The 24,190-nt window shown below is 36.3% G+C and overlaps 2 protein-coding genes across 3 annotated transcripts; one reads left to right on the top strand and one right to left on the bottom strand.

Annotated features, from left to right (window-relative positions):
• Positions 1 to 262: 262 nt before the first annotated feature.
• On the top strand, positions 263 to 1,031 carry LOC120421981 (uncharacterized). The gene is made up of 2 exons (XM_039585323.1): positions 263 to 418; positions 478 to 1,031. The coding sequence occupies exons 1-2, from the start codon at positions 355 to 357 to the stop codon at positions 822 to 824; spliced, it is 411 nt and encodes a 136-aa protein (XP_039441257.1). The 5' UTR covers positions 263 to 354; the 3' UTR covers positions 825 to 1,031.
• Positions 1,032 to 5,787: 4,756 nt separating this feature from the next.
• Positions 5,788 to 23,615, bottom strand: LOC120413639 (serine-rich adhesin for platelets-like). Of its 2 annotated transcripts, XM_039575643.2 has the most exons (4): positions 23,440 to 23,615; positions 7,673 to 8,014; positions 7,020 to 7,602; positions 5,788 to 6,884 (listed from the first exon to the last, which is right to left on the bottom strand). In XM_039575643.2, exons 1-4 carry the CDS (start codon positions 23,449 to 23,451, stop codon positions 5,983 to 5,985), a joined length of 1,839 nt encoding a protein of 612 aa, XP_039431577.1. In that variant the 5' UTR covers positions 23,452 to 23,615; the 3' UTR covers positions 5,788 to 5,982. The 2 variants fall into 2 exon arrangements, with proteins under 2 accessions (XP_039431577.1, XP_039430853.1); XM_039574919.2 differs by having other exon boundaries at positions 5,788 to 7,602.
• Between the last annotated feature and the right edge of the window lie 575 nt (positions 23,616 to 24,190).

Below are 24,190 nucleotides of genomic sequence, written 5' to 3'. Positions count from 1 at the left end.
TTTGTTAAAAAATAAAAGTAATAAACAACAATTTAACTGTTTTAAAAACAAAATTCAAGCTCAGGCTATCCCTCTAACAAAACCCGATCCCACCTGTCCCGCAACTGGGTATTCCATGACGTACTTGACGCTACTATCGCGTAGAAAACCAGTTCCCTCAAAACAAAGTGCGGTACAACAGGCATCATCATCATCGCTCAGCTTTAGTAATGAAGATCCGATCCTCTCTCTCCCGGCGCAGGTTTCGATCGCAAGTGTCGAGAGCACAAGTTTGATAACCTCTTGGCCGTTTTGTTCTTGTCATTCTCTCGCGCACTCAAACTAAGTCAGTTGCGTTGAACACCTTGCCGAAAGATGAACTTGCTTGTAGTTAGTGGACTTTTGCTCGCTGTTGTGACTGTGCAAATCGTTCAAGGAGGTTAGTTTGAACTTGATGTGTACGTTCAATTTAAAAGTTTTTCCAACACAAAATTGCAGATGAAAGAATACGCTTTCCGCAAGATGAGCCGGAAAGGACTTTTGATAAGCCCAGACCCACCGTAAATCCCGTTCGAAGAATGTCAAACTGTGAAACACCAACTACGAAAAAGAAAATTCTCGTGTACGATTCCGAAACGGATTCTTGGGATGACTCTGATCTAATAAGTCCAACGAATAGTAGAGTACCTTGTGCCGACCATGGATCCAGTCTCGGCTCGGCCAACGAGGGTCTGAGGCCTGCGGTTCAGGAAGCTCGACCACCGCGATGCGGCCCTCCGAAGCAGCTTCTGGTGTACGATTCGGATACCGATTCCTGGGAGGAAGCCTTGTTGAAGAATTGTTAGTTTCTTTGGCTTGTAGTTGAAGTGATTTGTGAAAAACTAAGAACTAAGTTTTACAGAAAAAAAAGCTTACGACTGATGGCAGGTTCAAAGTGTCTGTTATGTTATGAACTTCCGAAGGCAATCACGTTTGTTTTGATTGATAGTGTATAATAAACAGCGCAATCCTCACAGTTGGGAATTCCCAAATAAATTCTGTGTGAATGCTGATCATCGTTTTTTTTTATTGAATTATAAATTACTCAATTAAACGAGATTGTGATGAAAGAATGTATTTGAAGTGTTTGGCTTCTCCAGTTCAGTAAGGCTGTAGGTAATCCTGCTCTAAAAATTAATATTATGTGATTTAACCATTTTCATCGATTTTGAAGCATAAATCACAATGTTTCTACCATTACATGGGTTACATTTTAGGTGTTTTACATGACTATCATTAATCATGACTTTGTTTTTATCAAAATTTCAGAATATCGTTTAAGAGGGCTCTCACGATGTAAAATTTGTTAGGCTTGTGTTGCATATTTGCTCATATGACTTCAAACAAAATTAGTGATCAGTGAGGAAGGCAAAAGTAATACAAACGTAATTGATAAAATTGTAGCATAAGTTGGTTATGTGTGTGTGTGTGTGCAACCAACCAAACGGGACCACGCGGTCGCTTCTTACAAATTGAGTGGTTTCCATGTATTTTTAAATCTACATTCTATACATGCAAATAACTCGCATAGGCATTTGGAAGTGTTAGCTCTGCCGAGCTTCGGTGACCCATTTCTACGCTGGCTAGCCGAGCGCGAGGTACTTCAGCTTTATCGACAAGCCCCGCCCTGAAGAACGTTTGGACCAATCGGATTTCAAACGTTATTTAGAACTTCCGAACCCTTGTCAAATGGACAAGGACCCAGCGCGTATATAGTTGATAGTAACAATATTCCTAATTCCAGTCATAGCTCACCAAGTCGCGAAGGCATAGTGGTTAGCATTTTTGCTTACCAATCCAAAGGACGGGGGATCGAACCCCGACTCGAGCGATTTTGATTTTTCGTTCATGTTCAGAGTTTCAAGATTTATATTTCCTATACTTTCACGTTGGGAGCAGACGGGAATCGAACCCAAGACCATTCACTTACAAAGCGAACACCGTGACCAGTCAGCCACGGCCGCTCCCAAATTTTAGCATAAGTTGGTTATAATTCAAATATAATCGAACCAAAATGATATTTTTCAATTATTTTCAAACTTTTTTTATGTTCTAAATACAACATAAGTTGTCTTTGGAGCCAAATCTAGGTTGGATAAAAAAGGTTGAGGTGGTTATGTTACTCACAAGACCATTTTGACACAGAACATTTTTATTTATATCAAAAGCTAAATTCAAATAAACCATTAAAAATCAAAACAGCAGCCAACTCCGTCAAAATATTATTTTCCATGCCCAGTTTCAAAAAACTCCATCATAAACTCATATGGTTCACTAAATATCCCTGCATCGGAACATCCTTGAGGACTCCCGGTTATTACTGATTGTGGCCAATATTGTTCACAACCCCATTGTCTAAAATCATTTCGGTATTCTTATTTCACGTAGAACCAGTGAGATATCGGTAAGCCTAATGGCATTCTGCTTAAAGGATCAAACTTTTAACACCTGCAGGCTGCAGCCCAAGGTATTCCAGATGAATGTTTGCAACTCATTAGGGCCTTAGGCTTTTCGTCCATGAAAAGGGGGGGTCTAGAGTTTGTGACAGCCCAAGTGGGGCTCTGAAATCCCGAAAATCCCTGAAAGTAACATTTGAACAACCCCTTCCTGTATAGATACCCAAAACTCGTTCTTGCCGTGCTATTTTGGCACACCCGGAAAATTGCTTTAAATGCGACAACTGGCCAAAGGGACTTCAGTTCAAAGCGCGTTTGACACACTGGCATGCCCGAATACATTAAACATTTTTAGTAATAACTCAAGACTCCGACCACCAAATTCTACCCAAATTTTGTGACAATGCACAGAATGGTCAGCCAAACGAAACGAGTTTGTTATTGTTTACATTTCGTGCTCTAGTTTTGGTTTATTCAAGGTCAGTCATTAAAACGCGTTCTTTTCGGACGTGCGACAAGATAGCACGAGTACGTTGATTTGTCACTTTTTGACCAACCTTGGGTTTGCAAGTTTTAAAGTGTGTGCGTGAGTGAGCAACAAATTTTCATAGTTCATGTGTAATAGTCATAGTCCTAGTGATGAAACCTTGGTCGGTACTGAAAATTTGTGTGGCTTAGTGCTAACTTGACACATTTTGTCATTACAACGATTTGGCAACTTTTTATTCAGTTTGTTGACAGTTACTCGGGAAAAATACATCAATTTTTTTTTATTTCCTGAAAGTACGCCATCAACTTTTGATCATAATTTCTATTTTGCGAGACAATTTCTCATCATTTTGTTGGCACACACATCCACACTCAAGAGTTTTTCACTTGCGCTAACATTTTGAAAGCGCTTAAGATATGAAATTGCTTCCAACTACCGGCAACATGTTCTTTTGAACATTAGTTAGTCACTGACTTGAAACATAATCCCGAAACATGAAAATAATTAGCAAGCGCCATCAAAAAACAAACGCGCCAAGTCTTTTGACGTTTGACTTTTGACGACCCATTATGTCCACGCTCCATACAAAAAAAGATCTGGAAATTGTCCACGAGGGGGGGGGGAGGGTTTCTGAGATACCAAAAAAGTGTTCACGTGATTTATGGATGGTCCCTAAGGACAAATTCTTTGTCAATATCATGCCGAGCTACCGTGCTCACTGGGAATCATGACCAATATGGAATGCGTTTCAACTAGCGGCGTACTGGATTACCAATCGAAAGGTCTTGAGTTTGTAGAGAACAGGACAAATAGGAAAATAATTTAATATCAATATGATCAGCAAAATTGATGTTGATAAGAACAAGGTTCTTATGCAGACTTTTAATTCATTCGGGTATTTTTGGCATCACTGCAATTGTTTGCGAGAGAAAATTTTGACGTTTGAGGTGAGTGAGCGGATGCGATAGCGTTTGACGTTTGCCGTCAGAGTGAGATCGCGACTCTTGCATGATTCATCCTGTTGGATAAATTTGTAGATAACGGATGTGTTATTGTTTCAAGTTCTTTGGAAGAGTTGAAAAAGCAAACTTTTGATTACTTGTTTACGTTTACTACATGGCTCAGTCGGTAGGTGAGTATACTGTATTGCGGAGTAATTGTGGTAATGTGAAAGGGTGAATTACCCAACCAGCTAAAGAGAGCTGAAGAAACAGTTGGCGAATATCCCAACAAGCGAAAGAGAGCTAACACTGAAAAAAAGGTTGACGAATGCCTCAACCAGCTCAAGAGAGCTAATACAAAAAAAAAGGTTGACGAATGCCTCAACCAGCTAAAGAGAGCTTGAATGAAAAAAAAAAGTTGGCGAATGCCCCAACTAGCTAAACAGAGCAAAAAAACCAACTTTGTTGGCTTTACAAACATTATTTTTGTGTAATACATGAAAGGTTATTGGGCGTAAGTTCCCAACAACGCTGATCTTGACCCTGAAGGAGGATTAAGAATACTTGAAATGATTAAACAGTTTACTAAAGTAAACATCTAAAAAAAAGAAAAACGTAGAGAAAAAAAGTTTTCAAAAGAGTTTGAGAATTCAAGTTGCAGTCAAATCCTGACGGCCTTATAATTGAGTTGAAAATGAAATTACAAGTAATTAAGGTATCAATGAGAATTGGTTTCAGAACTTCGATCAGTTTTGAATCAATTGGGTTGAAAACTAGAAACCTACACAGCTGAAGATTGAAACTCAAAAGAAGGAATGAATAAAAGTTATGTCAAACTATAAGATTTCATGAAGTGAAATAATTCGCAATTAATTTGAGAATATTCAAGTTACAATTGTTTGAGCTAGATCGAATGAATATCAAAGAAGAAATGGATAAGAATGATTATAAAATTGGTTTGAGAATTTCAATAAGTTTGGCGTTACAATTTTAAGACACGGTAGTATAGAAACCTACACGTCTTTCAATTAAGCTGAAGATTGAAACTCAAAATGAGAAAAAAAGTAATTCTAAAAAAAATACTTGATGGGGTTGAATAATTTGCAATGGATTTGAGCATTTTGCAATTATAATTGGATTGAGCTAGAGAAAGAGAGAATTTCAAAGGATAAATGAACGACAATAAAAAAAAAGATTAGGCTGAGGCAGTAGAATGTTCTGCAACGAGTTAGAGAAATTCAATCATTTTGGAGTTCCAATTTTAAGAAACGATAGCCTTATAATTGAGCTGGAGATTGAAACTCAAAAGGAGAAATAAATAAAAGTTATGTCAAACTAGAATATTAAGTGAAGTAGAATAATTTGAAATTAATTTGTGAATATTCAAGTTACAATTGATTGAGAGAGAGTGAATACAAAAAAAATGTATAAGAATGATTCTAAAATTGATTTGAGAACTTCAATCAGTTTGGCGTTACAATCTTAAGACACGGTAATATAGAAACCTGCACGCCTTCGAATTGAGCTAAAGATTGAAACTCAAAAAGAGAAAAAAAAGTAACTCAAGAAAAAAAACTGATGGGGTTGAATAATTTGCAATGGAGCTAGAAAGAGAGAGAATTTCAAAGGAGAAATGAACGACAATGTTTTAAAAGTAGAAGCAGAGGCAGTAGAGTGTAGAGAAATTCAATCAGTTTGGAGTTACAATTTTAAGAAACGGTAGGCAAGAAGCTTACACGCCTTATAATTGAGCTGGAGCTTGATTACTTGTTTACGTTTACTACAGAGTTCAGCTCTCGTACCGTGATGATAAAGTTTAATTTTTTTTATCCAAGTTACCGAAATTATTCGTACTTTCGTCGTGTCTACAAATCACTTGCTAAGAGAGGAGATCATTCAAACCATCCGGACTTTCTTTCAAAATTAAAACTCACCTAAAACGTCACGTTTCCAAATGTCTATTTCGCTCACATCGCACTAAAATTTATCCCTACAGTAAATAAATAAATTAATACTAAAATCATCGACTACGGGGGGTGGCAGAACTTTTCTACCGTTCTACCATTTAAAAGAGAGGCGGGTTTTCAAAAATCAACAAATTGCACGTCAAGGCAGCAACGCTCTACAACAGTCTCGCTTACAGCTTAAAGCTAACGCTGAACGGCCGATCGTTGAAGTGCGGGATCCTGGGCAGCGGATGGGCCGACTTGACGCCGAGGGCCGGAATCCGGCGCACCGGTCGTGGCGGGCCTCGGATCGGTCCGTGTCCGGGGATGGGCTTGGGCGGTGGTCCCAACGGGACACCTCCGTGCGGTCGTTGCCGGACCTCGGCGGGGGATCGCTTCGCGGCTTGGGCTTTCAGGAACTCGATCTGCGCCTTCAAGGCTTCCTTTTCCAGGTTGTCGGAATCCTCGGAGGGCTTGGCGAACTGGCCGTACGGGTTCTTCTTGGGTGGGGGTCCGTCGAGGAAGTGCGTCGTGCGGAACGGTTCCGGCTTGAAGACGCCCTCCGAGTTGAGGAAGTTCTCGATCTGGCCCTTCGCGGCGATGCCGGCACCTAGATGATGGTGTTCGTCAGGGTACAGATTGGGCACATCTTGCAGTTTGAAGTTGGGTCGGAACTCGAGCGGGTTGGGATTGTCAATGTTGGAGGGACCGTGTTTGGACTTGTGTGGGTTCGTTTTAGTACTGTGTTGTCTGAATTTGTTGGAGTTGGAGTTCGAGTTGGTGATGGAGTGAGCGCCCGGCAGCTTGATGTTCTTCACATCGAAGTCACTGTCGAACTCGGTGATGGAGGGTTTTAGCAGCGGTTTGGAGGATCCAAAGGAGGAGGATGACGACGAGAACGATGAGTGGTGCGGTTTTGTAAGCTTGGGCTTGTAGGCCGGCTCGTACGACTCGTTGCTGTCGTCCAGGTTGAAGCTGTTGGAGAAGCTTCCTTGTTTGCCAAAGTTGGACGACGGTTTGAATTTGGACGCCCCAAAACCGGTACCACTCTCGCCGCTGTCGTCGAACAGGGAGGACGCTTTCTCGGGTTTACCTAGAATTCCATGACCAAAATGTTTCAGTGTCGATAAGGCAGAGTTCACCAGCGGTGGCTCGCCGGCACCGAAGCGGAAGGGATTCTTCTTGCCGATGCCAGCGCCGCCGCCACCGAGGAAGTCTTCTAGCTTACCGACGCCGAAGCTGTTACCGAATCCGCCGAACGCCGAACCAACACCGCCCCCGAACGTGTCATCGTCTAAGGACAGTTTGTTCTTCTTGTACTTGGTCAGGCTTCCTGTCGTCAGCGATCCGCTCGTCAGTCCAGAGTCGTCAAAGCTGGTATACGGTGAGAGCTTCTTCACCTTGCCGTCGAAGTTCAGTGAGGAGGAGGAACCTGGAAAGGCCGAAAACTGTGAAGTGCCGTAACCCTGCAACGGGGACCGGTAGCTACTGCTGGACTTTAAGCTAGAGTACACGTCGTACTCGGTCGAGTCGTCCAGGTGATCGAGCTTACCCGTAATACCGGTGCTTTTCGAGGGAGTGGGATGGGAGATAGAAAATTTACTGGTAATGGAGGATTTTGGTCGGGTCGAAAGGTCCAGGGAGGTCTTGGAAAAGTCATTGTTCAAAAAGTCAAACGATCCACTGTTCTTAAAGTTGTTGTTCGACGACGTCAGGGGCTTGTGGTTCTTCAGGCCTCCTAGTCCGTAGTCTTCGTCCGAGTCACCGGGGTCGGAAAGCTTGGTGCCGCCAAAGTTATATTCCGAGAACGACTGCAAAACAAACAAACAAAACATCAAAATATCAAATCATCCCGATTCCGGCACTTCCACAAAAACCAACCGTCAGTTTATCGCCGCCACTGGTGACCGGCTTGAAGGCACTTCCCTTGCCGACGGAATCCCCTGCAGACGACGACGAAGACGACAACGAACCGCCACCCCCACCGCCTCCGCCGCCGATGGTGAACGAATCGCCGACCGTGTACAGGCCCTCGCCGTTACCGTCGCCGAACTTGGTCTCGGCGCTGGCGGTGTCCTCGTGGGTGGCGGCCGGAACCGGGGACGGCGGTGCCGCCGTGGTTGTGGACCGGCGGTAAAAGGCGCGACGTCGCTCGGCACCCCCCTGCTTGGCGGGCGCTGCCTCGAACAGCGCCGGTGTCGCCAGAAGCGCCACGAGGAAGATCTGGGGAGGGTAGAGGATTGAATAGAATAAAATTAGTTCAAAATAACATAATTAATTATAAATATCATTGAAAGATCTAACATTTTTATTTTCATTTAAACTTCCCTTAAAGCTCTCTTAATCTTAGTTCTAAATGCTCAATTTACACGTGCCTTTTCTCTATAAGACCAATGCAAATATTTTTCTAAGTTTCTGTCCCTCGGCTCCGGCCGGGGTTGAGGGGGGTCGATAGAATTATCGTCGATAATATTATCGTCTAACGATAACGATAATGGTTATCGTTATCGTCGGGACGGTAACTATAATCTATCTTTATCGTTATTTCGATTATTCTTCCGGAGATGGTCTTATCGCCGATAACGGACGATAACTCATTTTTAAAATCTTTCTTGGACTGATTTAATCCTTCAATTTCATGTTCAATTTTCAATGCATTCGCTCAGAATATATATTTGATAATGTAGGACAAAAATTTAAAAAAAATATATGAAAATTTAAATAACAAGCCAAATTCTTAACATATGCATGCAAAAAGTGTTTTAAAATTCATTTTACACTAGTTCAGTTATTTTGCAATTATTACCTGGGTGCAGAATAGTGGTTCGCAAAGCGGCCTCAATTTAGAACTGTCAAAACGGAACCAATTTACTGTTCTCAAAATTATACCAAGAAGTGGCAAGTATTGTGATCGATCTATAATTTATTTTATCAAAAAAAAAAATGGCGTCGAGCTTTTAAAGTATTCGAAGTCAACACATCTTAAGAAGAGGGTTGATATCAAGATTGGCATAATTCGTCGTTGACATTTCAATATGTCTCACGCAAAACCTAGATTGTGACGTTTTTCAATTTTAGCAACGATAACTATGAATGGCACCTGCCAAATAATATTGAATAATCTTACTCCGATATTATCACTACACTTAAAAGATACATAATCTCAGAACTTTCATGCGGTTCACAAAAATGCACTCACTTTTGACACAACTTTTCATCACGTGGAAAACAGAAAAGGGCTCTTTTGGCCGCCCATTGTTTAGTCTACGAAGAAAAAAAAGCGAAGCACTTAATTTTTTAGCGAAAACTTTAACATCAACAGATCCTAAATGTTTTAAAACAATTCACTTCAGCAACACAAATTAAGTCACGCTTGAGCTTGAACATAGCCTTCTGAAATTCCAAGCATAATTATTTTGTGATATTATGTAAAGTTTCAACTCATTTTAATTCGTTTCGTTTTGAGCACATAACCATGGTTGTTAATCGATAGAATTATCGTCGATTATATTATCGTTATCGTCGGAACGATAACTATAATCTATCGTAATCGTTATCGTTATTTCGAAAATTTTATCGGAGATAGTCTTATCGACAATAACTCATTTTTAAAATATTTCTTAGATTGACTTAATCCTTCAATATTATTTTAAATATTCAATGCATTCGCTTAGAATATTTTTTTTGATAATGTAGTAAGTTTCAAAGCATAAACATTAATATTTTCACAGAATACCGTATTTTTTTTAAAGTACTCAATTTTTTATAATTCGCAATATGAGTATCAAATGATTAGAAATTTTGCACGCATTTTAATTGTTTTAAAAATTTTTGAATGAAATACAAAAATTTTCATAAAATACCGTATTTTCTCGAAAATACTCAATTTTTTTTAATTAGCAATATGGGTATCAAATGATTCGAAATTTTGCATGTATTTTCACTGTTTAAGAGTTTTTTGAAAGAAATACTAATATTTCTACAAAATACAGTATTTTCTCGAAAATACTAAAATTTTCACAATTTGCAATATGGGTACCAAACGAAGTGAAATTTTATCTAAAACGAAGTTGACTTTATAGCTGTCGGCCACCATTGCTAGTACCAACCACTAGTGTCTTCCTTTTGATCTACAAGGACTTCGCCGCCCTGGGCTCCTAAGTGTATGAAAGTATGGTACGGAGCGACGGCGCCGAATACCCATATTTACACAAAGAATTTTAGAGCGCCCGCCGCGGGATTCGAACCGGCGACCTCTGAATTGTGAGTCCAGTGCGCGGTCCGATTGATCCACACGGGCGGGACAATTTTATCTACATTTCCATTGTTTTGAAGTTTTTGAATGATATACTCAAATTTTCACTAAATACCGTATTTTCTCGAAAATATTATTTCGCAATATGGGTATCAAATGATACGAAAATTTTCAATATTTGCAATATGCGTATCAAACGAAACGAAATTTTGCATGCATTTCCACTGTTTTAAAGTATTTTGAACGAAATACTATGATTTCCACAAAATAACGTATTTTCTTGAATATGATTCGAAATTTTGCATGTATTCAAACTGTATTACACAAAATACCGTATTTCTCGAAAAAACTTTTAAAAAAATATTTCGCATAATGGGTATCAAACGATTTGCAATTTTGAATGCATTGTCACTGTTTTATAGTTTTTTGAATTAAATACTCAAATTAATATTATTGAAAATACGGTGTTTTGTCAAAATTTGATAATTTCATTCAAAAAACTCTAAAACAGCGACAATGCATTCAAAATTTCGAATCATTTAATACCCATATTGCTAAGCATATTTTTTTGTATTTTCGAAAAAAAAATTACGGTATTTTGTAAAAAAAATAGTTTTGCATTCCAAAAACTCTAAAAGAATGGAAATGTTGGTAAAATTTAATTTCCTTTGATAACCATATTGCAAATTATAAAAAAATGAGTATTTTCGAGAAAATACGGCATTTGTGAAAATTTGAGCATTTCATTCAAAAAATTGTAAAACAGTTAAAATGCACGCCAAATTCGGAATTCTTTTCATGAATTTAATATGTTTGGTATTGAAAGACTTTTATTTGATGGTTTAGCTAATATTGTTATTATTCTGTTTCAATTAGCCGAATTGCTTATTTAAATATATTTGGAAGCGTCCAACATGATTTGGCAGAAAAAAATATTTACGGTTAATATTTTCAATTGTTTAACTAAGATCATTAAGTCCGTGCATTTTTTTTATTTTTTTTTATTTCCGTTTTTTTTTTCGTAAAAAAATTGATAATTTTTGATCATCGAAAAAACATAACTAACCATCAAATGAAATGCAATCGCTTTTCGTGATAAATGGAAATCATCGAAAAGATTTTATTATTTTTTTAGAGTAAGAAAAGAATATAGAAATTGTAAAAATTACCAAACATATTCTTGATGTTGTTTTAAATTCAAAGGCTTTTAAAGAATTAGTCTCTTAAATTTTTTTTAACAAAGATTAAATTGAAACATTAAAATACTAAAAACACGATTAATCAAAATTAATTTTAACTTTCAAATATATAAATATATAAAAACAATTTTTTTTTTGCAATCCCGGAAAACCCTTGGATTTAGATTTTTTAAATAAAACAAATATTTTTTTAGTTTGAATGTGATTTGTCGCCAAGATAAGTGTCAAAAACTAAAACAGTATTGAAAAGTATTCCTTTGCGATGCAAGTGCTGAAATGTTTAACTTTCTCAAATGGTATTTGTTGGTACTGTCATTTTTGGCGATGAAAGTAAGTCATTCGACAAAGGCAGGAAAAGCAAGTAGCTTCACAACGAAATTGCAAAAAGTAACATTAAAATTTAGCTCTCTTACCCAAATTGACAATGGCAATAAATCCAGCTAAAGACAAATTACCACGCTACTGAACATACATGCTATAACTTATTTCCTCATCACACAAAACGTGAAGAAAAGCAGTGAATGACGATAATTGGTGTGTAACCACCAGAAACAAGCTCTGATCATCATCTGCCATGCAGGAAAGCCCCTGCATCTGAGCTCAATCAGCTGTGATTCACCCGATCGTCTGGCACATTGCCACCGTCACACGTCATAGCCGAGCCAGTGCAAGTGACGAACCCCGTCCGATGCAATCCGGAAGTTCACGCAAGGTTATTATTTCACCTGTCTAACATGTGGTTGGAACTCAATTTGCCAAGTCATCTTTCGTTATGAAAGTGGCCCATCGAATGGTGCCCTAAACGGTTATGCTCAGAAAAGGCAGCTTCCAATACGTTAAACGGTTTTCACCTCAAATTCACTTTTTTTTCACGGCACCATGACCATCATAAATCACCATAAACGGTCAAGCACGGGTTATTACCTCATATGCGCCCGAAATAAAAAAAGAACGCGCGTAACCGCACCATAAAAAAGGTGCAATAACAATGTTATCTTAATTTTCCCTCGTCGGACCCCTCGCATCTTCCCCTCTTCAAAGAGTCGAGGGGGGGCTGCCCGCTTTTTGTTTCGTTTGTTTGCGATAATTTCCATAAACCACCACAAAACAGTCAGCGACCCCCACACTCGCTCGCAAGAAGCTTAACACCTCTTTTTTTTGTGGATCAACGAGGGGTCTCGGATGGAGCCAAGATGAACGAAGAAAAAACGATTCAAACGAACGATCAAGAGAGGAAAGTGAACAGCGGAAGATATACGCAAAAAAAACGGTGGCATCACCTCATCGTTGAAACGAAAGTAAAATTTCACGATATTGAACGATTATCGCAGAGCGTAACCGCGATATTCGTCGGAAATGGTTTATCGTATCGCGCAAATGAGTGCAAGGGGTTCAGTGACATTGTTATTCTGTCATGACAGGTTGAATTGTGTGTCAAGACTTTAGAATGTTTTATGTATAAATAATAAACTTGAATCGGAAAGTTTACTGAATTAACACACCTTATTTTATGTAAAAAATTCAAGCCTAACATTTGAAGAGAGTTATAATAAGTTTCTTTTGAATTGTTATAGGGTTAGGTTGAGCAATACAAACATATGGGGCAAGAGGGAGCATTAACAACATCGCTTTTCCAGCACAGTGTTACGAAAAATTAACATAATTACAAATTCTACATGTTTTAGAAATTGAATAGATACATATATTTGTTTTTTTTTATGATTTTGGATGTTCCATTTAAACATTGTTGTTTTTCTTCGAAATATAACGTCATGATTCGAATTCCCGGACGCTTCGAAACCCGGACACTTCATCTTGTTTTATCAATTATTTGGATATAAGTTCGCATTATGAATGTCAAAACTGTGTTATTTGATGAATTCCAACATCAACTATCATTTCAAATTTGTTTGAACGCTGTAGTTAATGCCAAAACAATTAAATACAATAAAATTATAAGTTTACCAAAAATGCGAAACATTACACTTGAAATATTTCACAGGCGTTCGAAGCACCGGGAAGGCAAAGCAGAAATTTATGGTTTCGATTTCCTTAAATTCTAGCAAATTTTTATATAAACTATCGATTGTTTTGATGCTAACAGCTTATTTGAGACCTAAAGAATGCTATTCACTATCATTTCAGTCCAAATTTGTGCGATTCATAAGTAAAATCGAGTGTCCGGAATTCGAATCAGCTTTTGTCAGTGTCCGGGATTCGAAGCACAACAAGTCATTTTAATTTTAAAATTCTGATGAAAAATTGTTAGAAAAGACATATTTTGCATGCATTTTCTTGAAACTGACTGTTCATACTACATCCTGATGATATTTCTACATTTCCAACTTATAACATGATGTTTTGCCAGCTATAACAAAAATGATATGCTACTAAGTGTCCGGATTTCAAATCATGACGTTATTCTTCTGGATCAGTTATTTGATTGAGAATGGCATCTGTGAACAAAATTTTGAATTTTGTGTGCACAATTTAATACATAATAATATTTTTTAAAATAAAAAAAATGCAACAAATACTACATAAACACTAATTTTAATAGTTCTTTGAGGGTTTTTTAAATATATGTCAATACAAATTATTTTAAAATTATTTTTTTAGGAATTTATGGTTCAAGAATTACAAACCAAAGTGTTTTTCTTCATTTTTTATATATCGGTAGTCGGGTGTTCTTCAGATCAGCCAATTAACATGAATCTTCAAAGTTTGTTCAGTGTCATCTTAGGCTATTCCAAATTTTTGCTTTCTTTTTCAAAGTTTTTGTTCCTCGTGCAATGCTTGAAAAGGGATCTGTCACTGAATGGGACTGCTCGATATTTTATAGAACTTTCTGTCTGAAATTTTATCGCTGACACACAGCGCCTCTATAGGCCCCCAAAACCAAAGCTAAAAACTCGATTCGCCACCTACATTCGAGTAGGAGAACTTTGGTGCAAGGTTACGTTTACTTTTTTGCGCGATAAGTGCAAAGGGGAGTGAAAACTATTTTAAGGTTTTTTAAAAGAAAATTGATCTTTTGGAATAAAATAAAGTTAACAGGTGGTAAGAAATAAAAAGTTCTATCGACTGACTTTTTTATTTTTTTGCTAAGTTGCCTTTTTCATTGAAAATTCTGAGATCCGGATTGAAAACGCGAGAATGAGGTTAGATTGCTAATTTTGAAAATCATTCCAATTACCATTTTTTCAAGCAGAGCTTTGCTTTTATGGTAGAAGTGACTTTAAACAATATTTGTCCACTTGAACAATCTACATTCTCAATTGATTAGTTAGGTTTTGGTTGATTAAAACATTCCCTTATTTTGAATGAGATAATGAATTGGTAAAATCGGCCATCACAAAAACATTTTCGTTTAAATCAATTAAGCTATATATTTCTTATCTGAATATGGTATAATTTGCTATCAATGTCGATTTTACGATGAAATAAAACAATTTCAAATTTCAAACCAATTTACTCGCTGTAGGTTATAATGAAAACATCACCCCAAGTTTCAGCACCCTCTAGTGGGGGGTAATTTTGACGTTTGATTGCCTATCCCGAACGTCATTGCTTGGCGACGGTTGGTGAACGTAAACACCCAAACGAGACGTGCTCTTTCTCTTTCTCTCATTATTCGTCTCTCACTTGTTTGTGTTTACTGCGTGCTGACAGAAGTCATTTGACTGCGACCATGCGATCTCGGTAGAATGTCAAACGACCGTTCTCTGAGCGAATGTATTTCTAGAGGGAAGTCAATGACTGTGTGAGTGACTTTGTGTAGCACTCATTCGTTTGTGTGTGTTTTAGGTTAAAGTCACGTTAAAAAAATAAACAACAACAACATTCGTTTGTGTGAGTAACGTACAGTCATTCCACATATTCGGAACACCCACAAATTCGGAACACTTTTGTGGTAATTTGTCAATACGATGCAAAATGCAAGTTTTCTGTCGTCCCTGCTATTTTTAGGACCTTTATTTGGACATTCTCTTGCTATTTCACCAGTGAAAATAGTACTTTTTGAACAAAAAACCTCATTTCAAGACTATTTTATCCAGAGCAGCAAAACACTGCCTCCAAATTGCCCGTAAAAAAATATGAATTCTACACATGACATAATCTGAAATGTGACATAAAATCAAAGCACGTAACTGGAAGTTTAACATGATTTTACATCTTACGAAACGTAATCATCACAAAAATCAGTGAAAAAATGATTTGCAATAAAAAGATAAACGTGATTGAAAATTGTCGTTCATTTGATGTAATTTCCCGTCTCTTCTGATGCACATAACTGGAGCATCAGAATAAACATAATTTTACATCTAACGAATCTTAATTCTACCCATTTTGAACAGCAAAATTGATGAAACGCACCGCAGCGTGCAAACGTGTCAAAAGTCAGCCATCTTGGGAGCAAAACAAAAACTTCAGTTTTAGTTGTAGCCGCATCAAAACAATGGAGTCTCGCCTCCGGTGTCGTTTTTTCACCAATTTGTGCCTGTAAATTCAAATGTTATCAAGGTGAGTTGTTTTCTAATTAAAGATCGATTCACATTTAACTATTTCGTCCTTCAGGTGGTGAACAAAAGAATCCCGGCGGACAGTTCAGAACAGTTAGGCTGAATGAAAAAAAAAACAGTTAGGCTGAGGAAAAAAATGAAGATCAAGAAACTACACACTTTGGAGTGCCAGCCGGGGGTTCAACGCCAGTCAGCGTCGCAATTTGCAATACCGGGTGCAAAAATGAGAAGGAAAAACAAGGCGCGGAAACCTCGCAGAAACTTCGACGTGATTCAGGTGCAAAGAAGATAATGCGACCTTGGAGCGCCTACTCAGATGGCTCGCGCTTGGGGCTCAAGCCTCTGCTGGTTTGCTTGGGGGGGAGTGCAAGTTATTGGCCAAAAAGAAATAAGTCAAAGTGAAGAAAAACCCGAGTCCCTGCAAGTGTCTCTCTTCGATTTGGTAAAGTCGGATGATGGCAGTGAAGGTTAGTTTCCAACGTCGGAGATTGAATCAGTAAGAAACAGTGAAATTGTCCCTGAAAATAGTATGTAACACAAACAAAAGCACGAAAAAATAAACAGAAGTAATAAAAACAGATATGAGTTTACTATTTTTATTCATAACCTAGAAAATCACACTCAATCTTCCATCAACATAAAATTACATCAATATGAAAATTACGTCAACTTATTTTCAGCTCATGTAAAATTCAATGCCAAATCGAAGCGTAGAATGGGTCATGTAATTTTCAAACCTGATGTAATTTTCTGTCATAAGTAACGCTCCAGTTATGTGCATCTATTAGACAGAAAATTACACGATTATTTTTTGGTGTGCATAATTGTGGAATGTTAGTGTGCCTCCCACAATTGTGGAACACCTAAATTTAACTGATATTTTCACAAAAAACGTTATCAGACCATTCATAAAACCTAACTAAGCTTGAGTTTCGTTGGTTACAGTGCGTGAAGTCATTTTTTTGTTAAAAAATGTGTACTCCTGAAGAGAAAAAAAAGTTTGTTTACATCGTAAGAAAAAGTGTTCCGAATTTGTGGATGTTTTTCTTTAAAAACTTGATATAAAACGTAAACATGTACAGCAAGTCTATACATCAATCGAAAGATCGCAAGAAAAGCTTTCACATGACGGAAAAGCAAATCATTATGTTCAATTATCGATTCTCTATGATTTGTTGAACATTGGCAGATCTGTAAACTGTTCCGAATATGAGGGATGACTGTACAACACCACAAACAAAGCCGAAAATTCGTTAGCACTGCCCTCGTGTTTTTGACGAGTATCTCCAATATTTTTGCTAGTGATTATTCACGACAAAATAATGAGATTTCGCGGCATGCCAATTGCAAACCATTGGAATTTAAAGCAATTTCACGGTGTTCAAGAATCTTCTTGTAGTAAATTCAAAAACGGATTTTTTAAGAACAATTGAGTACCCGGGCAGACGGTAATAACAAAATTCATGCCATTTCAATAACAGATACTGTTAAAATAACAAAAATTGTTATGGAATATTCTTGAAAAATCCATTTTTGCATAAGAGTTTAATAACAGTTTATGTTATTATAACAAAATTTGTTATCGGTCTGATATTGATTGAAAGCGAAAACAACTTGGGAATAACATTTTTTGTTATGGAATAATAACTCGAACTGTTATTGGGATGATCGGATTAGTTGTTAAAATAACAAAAAATAATAACAAAGAATTGTTCGAAGAATAACTCAAAATGTTATTAGTCTGTTATTACAATAACAATCCAATAACAAAAATACCATAACGACGAATAACAAATCTTGTTATAAATAACATAAAATGTTATTGGCCTAGTATTTTCAAATATCAAAAAATGTTATTCCCAAGTTATTTCCGTCTGCTCGGGTATATTAAAATAACTGTTAAAAAAAGCAATTGTCCGGAAAACAAACATTACCCCTGACACAAAATATTCACTTTACAAATTTACAAATTTTGTCAGCTGAATTGACGATGCAAAACTCAAGATATCTCAATCAGCATATTTACCAAAAGTTTGCTTGATATTTTTAGTAGTATTTCAGAAAAGCATTAGAGTAACAATATTTATAATAGATTTTGTAATTTTTTGTATTGATAATTCTAGAAAATAAATAAAAACAAATATAATCTGAACAATACCTTTAATAAGTAAAATCCTAATGTACAATTTAAATTTTTTTTGACAGCTTATACCAGCATTCTTATTTAAAATCTATTCGAATTCAAAAATTTAGGTTTCAAAACACTGAGAAGCAATTTAAATTGATTTTCCTAACTTCGCTTAATTAAGGAGTTATATACTTGTGGAAAGTAAAAAAAAACTTCATATTACAGAAAATTAATTATGTATTTTGTTAATAGATGAAAATCTATATTTTAATAACTTCAAAAAAGATTTAAAATAAGTTTAAGTATGTGCTTATACCGATCTATGACTTTCTTGCCGATTACATGTAGTATGTAACCCCTTAAATTATGAAGAGGTTGAAACAAAATATGTATACTATAGAATTACATATTGTTTTTCTCCTATATTAGGTCAAAAAAATTTGTAATTGTAAATGTTTCATCGAAAAAAACTGAACGCTTATGATAACTTTGAGATGTGGTAAAGCGTCAGAAATAACATTTTTTATATAAATGAAAGTAAAAAAAACAGAACTGGAAGTTTTTTTGAAAAATTAATGTCCTAAACAGCGATGGAATAATCATCATCATCATCAAAAGAAAATCATTGAGTGTTCATCAAGACAAAAAAATCCGAAAGGAGCATGGCTCTCCTCTCTCGCGCACGAAAGCTCGGTGAAAGGAATCTAAAACATCATTGTCTTGATTATTCGACCGAACATCTTTTTCACTACTACACTTGCAAGTGTAACGTCACACGTCGAAAAATGACCTGTTACATTTTGTAGATGGGCAATGTGTGTAAACAAAGTGAAATAAACACTTTCAAGTGGTGCTGACAAGGAAATTCACAAAAAATCATCAGCAGCATGATTGTCTTGGAGAATTTCGGGAGCGTTTTTTTTGCGTGATTTGCCTCCTCTCTCTTGCGCGGGTGAAGAAAGTTCGCAAGTGAAATTGAGTTTTTCGAGATTATTCCATCCCTGGTCCTAAATATAGTTTAACATCGAAGTGACGGGCATTGCCGCTGAATTTTCAAACATTAAAATCGAAATTAATTGCTTCTGCAAATGATGTGCTCAGTATCTTTAATTTTGCTGTTTAAATTCAAAAACTTAAGGAGTCATGTTAAAAAAATAACACAATAAGCGATTTACCATATTTATCTTGCAAAATTTTGTGCAATGTTTTATAAAACAGTAATGTTTTAATCAAAAATGAATTGTTTGACCTGAAATTTTGTAGGGTGTATGAAAAATGATTTGAGTATCTTGGCTTAAGAATGTTATAGTTTTAATGTAATTTAATTGTGAATTCGACCCACCTTACCTAGCGTGATCTAGAAAAATCGTGAACCAGACTGGAAACAAATTGTCTATTGCTATAAAAATTCCATTTCCCTCCAGCATATCTAACTTACACCTGTGTCTCATATTTCACATTCTTTCAATTTTTCTTTCTCTGTTTCTCCCTTCTCTGCTGCAGAGCTCTTGACATTGCTCTTAGAAACAATATCATACCAACTTGCGGTCTAAAGACAATACCATCTCGGAAGGCATTTTCCCTTTCAATTGTCTGTTTTCACCTTGACTGCATTCAACTGCATGTTGTTGTCCCAATGTCCCATGTGAAACTGGTGGTACAAGTATTCGTCCATGTTAACTTTGAAAACTATTCAAAAGTACACGTGAGGCAAATATGCATTTCTGGGCAGTTGAGTAGAAAAGTTTTTATTCCGGAATTTCCGGAATGCCCCCATCTAAGATATATTTCAACCCGATTAGCACCCATATTAATCGGAACAAATCACGTGGTGCAAACATTTATCTCAAATCAGGTGCCACTTTTCCCCGCAGCACTTTTCCTCATAAATTTGCATAATCTGCGTCGTGTTGGCTCCAACATCACCAGCCCCTTATGCTTAATCTGACTCGTTGGTCAAGTCATGCACTTTCTGCCTCATTTCCTCGTCGTCGTTGCGTTGGACCTCCTGCCACAGATATTTTCAGCAGCTGCGGAAAATGGCCACGTTTTCCCTTAACTTGCTTCACGCTCGTGCACCAATTTAGAGACTTGAACGCCAGAGTGCACCGCGAGGAAGGAAAGGAAACCTGCTCTGAGCCCCAGCGAGAGCAAAAATAGACAGATCGCGAAGAGTTGATTCAGCCTCCCTGGTGCCTTGCCAAACTGGTCTTCCTTCCTTAATTTCACAGTGAGGTGAAGTGAGGTGAGTGCATCGGGAAATTGCAGGTGATCTGCTGTGTGTGGCGTAACATGCGGTCGCGTAATTTTGCGGGAAAACTTGCGATGTGTTTTTCCTTTCTTTTTGGTGCGGTGTGTGATGCTGATGTTCATAATCAAATCAAACTTTTGCAATATATTTGATTTATTCAACTGAAAATTAAATTTATTTAAACAAAAAAATCGAAAAGCATGCTCAAAACTTCCATCAAATGACTTGCCCGGAGACCTCTTCATAGGCCATGAACTCCAGAGTTGTTGTCCGCGGAATCACACTTGTAACAGTTTTCGCTTTCTTCGAACGACGAGTTGCGATCCAAAGTGGAACAACCAGGAAATGTAGAGCGCCTGCTCGTCAGCAGCAGGTCAGTCAGTCCGTACGTTCGTCAGCTGGCAGCGTAGACCGGATTCTCCTCAAGACCGTTTATGGCACTAGTTATAAAAGCCAGGCAAAATCGGTGTAATTATGGCGATAATGTGTCATAATCGCCGAGATTGTCACGTGATTTTGAGGTTTTGTGTGTTTTATGATCGCACGACAGCAGACTGCTTTTCGGCGGTTGCGCAACTTTAATGATGCATGGAGCCATTCCCGCAGATTAACGACTTTTCCGATTTGATACAGTGCACATTATCGGTCTTTTCTATGCGTTTATCAAAAATTAATAGTTCATTGATTTTTGTATGTTTCATGACACCATTGAAAAAAAAACTATCTAAATCCTTTCTCAAAATCGATAAAATGAGTGGCAAGTGCATTATAATTATTTGATTCAATTACAATTGTTTTGCAAGTTGCACTCTGTAAAATATATTGTTATGCAATATGCGAAATTTAGACCAACAGACCAGCCAATTTATCCCATCTCCATCCTCATAACATATTGATTTGGAAGCTGCACACGGAAGATAATGCAACCAAACTGCATAACTCGCAATGTGTATCGGATGAAAAGCAAATGCAATAATCCATTTAATTATGATTGTTCGAATATGGGGATCTGAGTTGATAATGCATTGTAAAAATGTACATATATTTTAATATTTATTTAAATTGTTGGACTCACTTGTAATTCCCTATAGAATATTTTTACATTGTAAACGTGTCACATAGCTCCAAATCTAAATTGTTATATGTTTCAATTTGAAAAAGTTAAATAAATTTTATTAATTTATTTGATAATATTCTACACATATTATTGATTTTTTTCCTCTTAAATTACTATTTTAAACCGTTTTTTTTAAACAAAGTACAAAAAGTTCGATGGATGAATGAATAAATAGTTATAAAAAATCAAAACTAACCAACTACCCAAACGGTGGTCTAATCATTTTGTTGCCAATCTACATTTTAATATATCAGAATCTATATGAAAACTGTCCTTATTTTTCGTAGCAAATAAGTTATGACAGATTTTGATAAATTTTTTCCTGTTTTTTTTTTTTTTGCTTACTCATAAGAATCTGCCATGAGAATTGAGTGTCAAAATATCGATACACATTTTGAGTTTCTATGTAAAATAGTCATATAAATCTGTAAAAATCTAAAATATGGCCAAATATTGTTTCTTTACCTTTGGCTTAATTCTGAGTTCAAATCAGATTTAACGAGCTGAATGACATAAAAAAGACAATTTTCGAGTTTCGTTAAGGTAGTTCTTATCCTCAAAAGATATAAATTTTAAAATATAAAAATCTCGAGTATAATGAAAAATACACCCGACATTTTCTAAGCACTTTTAGTGCCAGATCCCCTCTTTCAAATGAAACCTAATGTATAAAATTTTTCCTGCGCTTTTTCGAGATATTTGAGTTTTAAAATAACATCTATTCACCTTATAATGAATGTAACTGTTTACTTATAAGTCCAAAATAAATCAGTTGTTTGAAAATGAAATTTGCAATTGAAATTTGAAAATTGAAATTATCTTATATGACCTTATAGTATAGACTCAAAGTAAGCATCATTATGAAATGTTAAGTTCAACAAACAAGATAAAAATGTATTTTAAACTATTTTAAAACCAACAAAAAATAACAATATAGTAAAAATCCCAGAAATTTTTCACAAATTTGGTTTTCCTTTCCCGGATTGTGAAAGATTTAATTTTTTCCACATTGCTTTAATATTTTTTTAAAAATTAGTGAAAATTTACATTTTCTGTTATCAATACAATATATTCGTCACATTCTTATAGTATGTTAAGCTTTTTATTACAACTTTTAATAGTTTGAAAAGAATTTAAACTTCAATTAAAAGCTTGATATGATAAATGGAATGCAATGATGAATAGAAAATCAAAAGATTCTTGAAACGCTGTTAGGTTTCTGCAAATATAACCATAATATTATGAACTAAGTAACATATATTTTCCTTTTTTTCTGGTATTTACATTTCTATATGCTTTTTTTTCAAGATAACTGATGTAATTTGACTATAAAAGAAAATAAACATGGCAAAACACATTTTAATCAGTTTTATAAGCGTTCGTCTGAGTTTTGTAACGAAAATTCGAATTAAAAATCGATTGATGTTTTATAAAAAATAAAAAGTAAAAAATAATTCTTCTACTGCTGACAGATTTTTTTAAACAAATTTCATGAAATTCACAAATATGTGAACTTTCCGTTAATTTAGTCCCCGTGAAATTTTCATTTTTTGAGCGTGAACAATCACTAATGGCCAATCTGCACTTCCAGAGTTTTTTTAAAGGGACCTATAAACATAAGAAACATATTTTTTTCAAAAAAAAACTCTAGAATTACATAGCTTAGAATAGCTAAGTAAAATATATAAAGCCTATCATTACATCACTGTCACATTTCAGTTCAAATTTTCATTTTTTAAAATGAAATACAATACTACAAAAAAATAATCTCAAACCCATGATTCTTGATGATTTAGTTTAGCCAAACTTAAAACTACCATCGTATGATGTTCCTCACAATTTCCTTTAATTTTAGAAATTCGGGTCAAAATCGTTGATCACTAGTCTAAGACTGATTTAAATTTTACGGAACTAGATTGCAACAAGTGTGTTCAGGATTTAGGCACAGCACAACAACTCAGTTCAGGATTGCGATAAACCATACATTGAACAATCTGGTGATCACATTCATCTCCAAATACACAGGTTTCCCTTAAAAGTACACACGATGTTCACATCATTTGCTCACAAAAAAATGTCCAATATTTTTCCAAATTTGCCCCATTTCAAGAAAGCTTTTTCCAATATTACAACCCTATTTCCACAATATTCTTATTAACACCTTCAATCACGTACCACACGTAGCATAATATCAGCAATTTCAGAAATCAGCGTCTTGAACAAATCCTCCGTTCACTAATCACTCCAACAACCGCAATCCCTTTCTGCCACTCCTGGTTTAGTCCCTTTTTGGGGCGTAACTCTCCAAAGCCTCTTTTTTCCAATTACACCTCCGCTGCTACTGCTTCTGCTTCTGCCAACCGCCACGATAACATCACAACCGTAACTAAACATTTCCTGGCGCTTTGGATCATTTTTATAGCTTTCCACCAAACTTACGCGGTTGCATCTTCGTCCGCACGCGTGAGCATAGTTCTCTAGGAGATCTCTTGATGAGCAAAATTGTTACGCTAGAGAGAGTCTCCAACGAAAAGAGGGTGAGAGTATGCTCTCTTTTTGCTCCGAAAGCGAAATAGATGCAACGCGGAGTGCAATTTTGAAGATTTGCCGGTTTGTCTAAGCGTTGAACGTGATCCTGACACAGGTGGTGAGAGGTGGGCAAAGAGAGTGATCACGTTTTTCCATCAGTTAGGGTGAAGTTGCCAAGGTGAATTTTTCACGGATCAGAAAATAGATTGAGGAAAAAGTCATCAATTCTTTGATTTACGATCGGAAACAGTGAATTTGGAAGCGAAGTTTTTTTCTGTCAGTGACCCCTTGGGTTCTTAAAATTTACCATAACTAAGATACGGTCTCAAAAATTTAGTCAATACCATTGATGTAGTTATAAATTGTTAAATTAGGGGGTTCTTCAAGGTTTTAGACT

This window comes from Culex pipiens, chromosome 1 (genome assembly GCF_016801865.2).
Source record: "Culex pipiens pallens isolate TS chromosome 1, TS_CPP_V2, whole genome shotgun sequence".
Lineage (NCBI taxonomy): Eukaryota > Metazoa > Arthropoda > Insecta > Diptera > Culicidae > Culex > Culex pipiens.
Note: the sequence above shows the minus strand (reverse complement) of the source record. Positions and strands in the feature narration are given on the sequence as shown.

Coding starts and splice junctions, on each gene's coding strand:
- LOC120413639 (XM_039574919.2), bottom strand. Junction 7,603..7,672: donor GTGGCGGCGATAAACTGACG/GTTGGTTTTTGT, acceptor TTTGTTTTGCAG/TCGTTCTCGGAATATAACTT.
- LOC120421981 (XM_039585323.1), top strand. CDS start 355: ATGAACTTGCTTGTAGTTAGTGGACTTTTGCTCGCTGTTGTGACTGTG. Junction 419..477: donor TGTGCAAATCGTTCAAGGAG/GTTAGTTTGAAC, acceptor ACAAAATTGCAG/ATGAAAGAATACGCTTTCCG.